Source organism: Silene latifolia, chromosome 11, assembly GCF_048544455.1.
Source record: "Silene latifolia isolate original U9 population chromosome 11, ASM4854445v1, whole genome shotgun sequence".
Classification (NCBI taxonomy): Eukaryota; Viridiplantae; Streptophyta; class Magnoliopsida; order Caryophyllales; family Caryophyllaceae; genus Silene; species Silene latifolia.
In genome coordinates, this window is record NC_133536.1 from 49,040,496 (window position 1) to 49,042,788 (window position 2,293).

The 2,293-nt window shown below is 47.1% G+C and overlaps 1 protein-coding gene across 1 annotated transcript; it reads right to left on the minus strand.

Annotated features, from left to right (window-relative positions):
• Positions 1 to 586: 586 nt before the first annotated feature.
• On the minus strand, positions 587 to 1,171 carry LOC141613365 (uncharacterized). The gene has a single exon (XM_074432098.1). It carries the CDS (start codon positions 1,169 to 1,171, stop codon positions 587 to 589), a length of 585 nt encoding a protein of 194 aa, XP_074288199.1.
• Positions 1,172 to 2,293: the final 1,122 nt, after the last annotated feature.

Below are 2,293 nucleotides of genomic sequence, written 5' to 3' on the forward strand. Positions count from 1 at the left end.
TTAAGATCTGTGAAATCGACACATACTCTGCACTTGTTCTTCTTCTTGGGTACAACCACAACATTCAAGAGCCATTCTGCGTAGTTAACTTCCCTGATCTTGCCTGCTGCCAGGAGGTTGTCTACCACTTGGTTTATCACCTCGTTCCTTTCAGGAGCGCATTTCCGCCTTTTCTGCTGGACTGGAGGAAAGCTGGGGTCTACGTTTAACCGGTGTATAATTACACTTGGATCTACGCCAATCATGTCGCTATGGGACCAGGCGAAACAATTTATGTTAGTACGTAGAAATTCAATTATCTGCTCACGGATGTTACCTGCACAATCAGCTCCCACCAGCACTGTTCTTGCTGGAAACTGTGGTCCCAGATTACTTTGTCGAGTTCCTCCTGGGGAGATGCGCTATACTCCCTCTGGACGCACAGTTTCTGTAATTGCTATGCTGGACCAGCTGCGGTGGGTTTTAGAGCGTTCTTGTAGCAATCCCGAGTTTCATTTTGATCTCCCCGTATCTCCTGTACCCCGCAGACTGTAAGGAACTTCAGGCTCTGATGGTACATTGATGGTACCGCTTTCATTTCATGGATCTAAGGCCTGCTAAGTATCACGTTATAAGTTGACGGACCATTAATGACCAAGTACCGTACCTGTTTGTTCATACCCCCTGTAAAGGTAGGTACCACTATTTCTCCAAGGGACTGTTTGTTTTCTCCGCTGAAACCTACTAAGGGTACAGCCTTCTTCACCAGGTCTTTCTCACTGAATCCCATGTTCTTCAAGGTGTCCAGCATTATCAGATTCACAGAGCTTCTTGTATCTACCAATATATTTTTAACAAGGCAATTCCCTATAGAAAGGGTAATGATCAAGCCGTCATGGTGGTGTTCTGCCTCATCAAGTATGTCTGCCTCGTCGAATGAGATTGCTGGTAGATCTTGTCTGCTGACCCTGAGGGAGAACTCTGGTTTATCTCCTTTAGTCTCGGTTGCATGGCGTTTTGCTGCTGAATAAGTGAGATCACATATCTTCGACCCCCCCGTGATGACGTTCACTACCTTTGAGTAAGGTGGGGGTGGGGATGGTTGGGCCTGGTCAGCAGTATTGACCTTTCTAGATTTCGCCCCCTTGGGGAGCAGGTGATCCAAGCATCCAACACTGTAGAGGTGCTTCATTTCCTTTCGTAGTACTATACAATCTTCTGTATTGTGGCCAATATCGTTGTGGTATTCACACCTTTTGTTGGCATCTCTTCTGTCGTTCTCCCTGGGAGTAGGTTTCTTGGGCCACCTTGCCCTCTGCCCTAGCTCCCTGATTGCCTTCTTTACCCCAGGAAGTCCAGTGGTGAACCCATACTCGCTGAGCTTAGGTGGAGCCTCGGTGCTCTCTGTTTATCCTGAGACTTTGTTCACTGTGTTCTTGCTGTAGGGTTTAGCTCTTTCATTCATTTTCTCCGTTGTGATTTTTCTGCTGGACGATTCTGTTCCATACATGTCCATTCTATCCTTATCCTCCTCGAGGCGATAAGTAGCCTCTGCCATTTGTTTGACTTCCTCAAAGGTGGCACATGGATGCTTGGTGAGATCCTTGTACAAATCAGAGTCACGATGCAGTCCCCTTCTGAAGGCGTTGACTGCCGTTGTATGGTCGCACCTAGGGATAGATATTTTTTCCATATTGAATATGGCAAGATAATCCCTGGTGGACTCCTCGAACCACTGGACGATCCGGTATAGATCACTGGATAATTTTTCTGGCTTGCGACTGCTTGCGAACTGCTGATTGAAAACGTTCATTAACCCCGCGAAGCTGGAAATAGACTTGTTGGGAAGGTTAACGAACCACTGGAGTGCGGCTCCTGACAAGGTGGAATCGAATCCTTTGCACATACATGCCATCTTTTCAAGCCCTGTTGCTGCAACCACCATTATTTTCTATTTGTATTGGTTAATGTGCTCCAGCGGATCCTTTGTTCCATCATACAACGTCATTGTTGGTGTGGTGAACCCCTTTGGCATGCTAACAAGGGCAATGCTGTCCACGAAGGGGGGAATCCGCATAACACTCCGGGGTTGCTACCTCCATGGGACGTGGTAACCCTGGAACCTTGCTGAGTAAGGACCTGATATCCTGCAACTGTTGTTCTACATGGCTTCCTATCCCCATACCCTGGTTGTGGGGTACTAAGTAGATCTCATATGGATTTGGTGTTCCTCCTGGCATGTAAGTAGGTATCATGTAGCTTCTAGGCAATGATGTTGAGTTCATAATAGGCCCGAACTGACTGTCTGGAGTAT